The sequence below is a fragment of the Monopterus albus genome, unplaced genomic scaffold, assembly GCF_001952655.1.
Source record: "Monopterus albus unplaced genomic scaffold, M_albus_1.0 scaffold134.1, whole genome shotgun sequence".
NCBI lineage: Eukaryota > Metazoa > Chordata > Actinopteri > Synbranchiformes > Synbranchidae > Monopterus > Monopterus albus.
In genome coordinates, this window is record NW_018128014.1 from 2425164 (window position 1) to 2426806 (window position 1643).

The window sequence follows — 1643 nt, forward strand, 5'->3', positions numbered from 1 at the left end:
CTGCACTGAAAAATGAGCAGAAATATGGGTCGTGTGATTATTTCAACTGTTTCTGAAACAAACCATTTGTTTTGAAAAGTTGTTTCAAGAATTGTACAGAGTCTGGTGGAAGTCAGGTCTGGTCTCTGGAGGTTTTGGTGCTGAAGTGTTAAAACTCAGCAGAAACGTGACATCAAGCGGTGCTCGTTAACAGTCTAGAGTCAGCCTCTAACGACGTGACATCCTGGAGCTCTAAAGCCTTAGATTGTCTTCAAACTCGTGCTGGTGGGTTTTTTCCTCTTTAACATGAAGCAAATCAAACGTTTGACGCCAGTGAGGGAACCGCCTGAACACTCTCCTCCAACGATGCAACACGCTGTCTTACTAAATGTTTTTGCGGCTGTGACAAGAAGCAAAAGACAAACAGATTCACGGAAAACCGGAGGTGACAGAATGCCGTCTCTCATTTCCCCCCAGTCCCTGCTTCAGGTATGTGCCTCCACTTGGTTAACACAGCCAGTGACTGTCCGTACACACACGTACACATGTACACGCACACGTACACACACACCACAGGTGCTCCCGCGCTCTGGGCTGAGATTGTCGCTGTACGTTCGCAGTGATATTCTGTAGAAAAATATGAGGCAATATAAAAAAACGGAATGAAAAGTAATACAAGAAATCAGTGGATAGATTTACAATGATTTTCTATATAGCTTATAAATACGTTATCTACACAATATGTGGTACAAAAATATTATATAGCATTTAGAGGGCACTAGATTTCCTTTGTTTCTTGTCATAGTAATAACAACAAAATAAAGATACGAGTGTGTAACTGGTCAGGCACGTGTTGTTGGTGGGACGCCGCGTCCTCCACTGGGAGCAGAGGCCGGTGGGCGCAGCCCGCGGCGGCTCTGGGTTGTTGCAGTTTCAGTGAGAGCACAATATGGCAAACCCAAGCGCACGTTTGTTTTATCCGTCTGGTGAGTCTGGATGCGAGTCACGTCACATGACGTGATCTTCGTGGGAGATGCTGGGATGTTTTGTCCAGAGGGGACACGAGTGAACCCAGACACATCCTGGCATAAGCTCGTGTCCTCTCTGGGCTCTGTAGCGTTTCATAGTGGCTCCTGCTTCCAAACAGGGGGGATATGTGCCTTAGGTTCCTGCTTCAATGGCACGCGACTTACATCCGCACCAGACACTATCAGCCGTACCGTTTCACAAACACACTGGAGGTAAATTCAAATCAAAGACCCAGCACCACATCGTGTCCCCAGCCGCTCCTGACCCTGGTTACATGGGACTACAGACAAGATGGCTGCCATGCGGCGCAAGGAGCCTCCGGGGGAGCTCTTCTCCTCTGGTTTCATATTTGGCATCAGATAAGTCTAACGTCCTCTTGTGCTTTTTGTCCTCCAGCCTTTTCCTCCTGATTTAAGGCAACTTATATTTGTGAGGATTTTAATAAAACCTTTTCTTAAAAAATGTACAAATTTCTTAATACAAACCTCTATGGTATTATCAGTAAACACTGTATAGAAAATATATAAATATGCTTTTCTCTTTTCAATGTACAAATGTTCTGCAGCTCCTTTTTGTCCCCCTGAAACTCGCTCCTGCTTTGACATGTCAGTCTCATCCCCAGTTTTAACCTCTGA

The 1643-nt window shown here is 45.4% G+C and overlaps 1 protein-coding gene across 1 annotated transcript in view; it reads right to left on the reverse strand.

Annotated features, from left to right (window-relative positions):
* Positions 1–982: 982 nt before the first annotated feature.
* Positions 983–1643, reverse strand: part of lrp6 (low density lipoprotein receptor-related protein 6) — a 40457-nt gene continuing 39796 nt past the window's right edge. Inside the window, 1 exon segment of the mRNA XM_020613439.1 lies at positions 983–1112. Coding sequence (XP_020469095.1) covers positions 983–1112 — 130 coding nt within the window.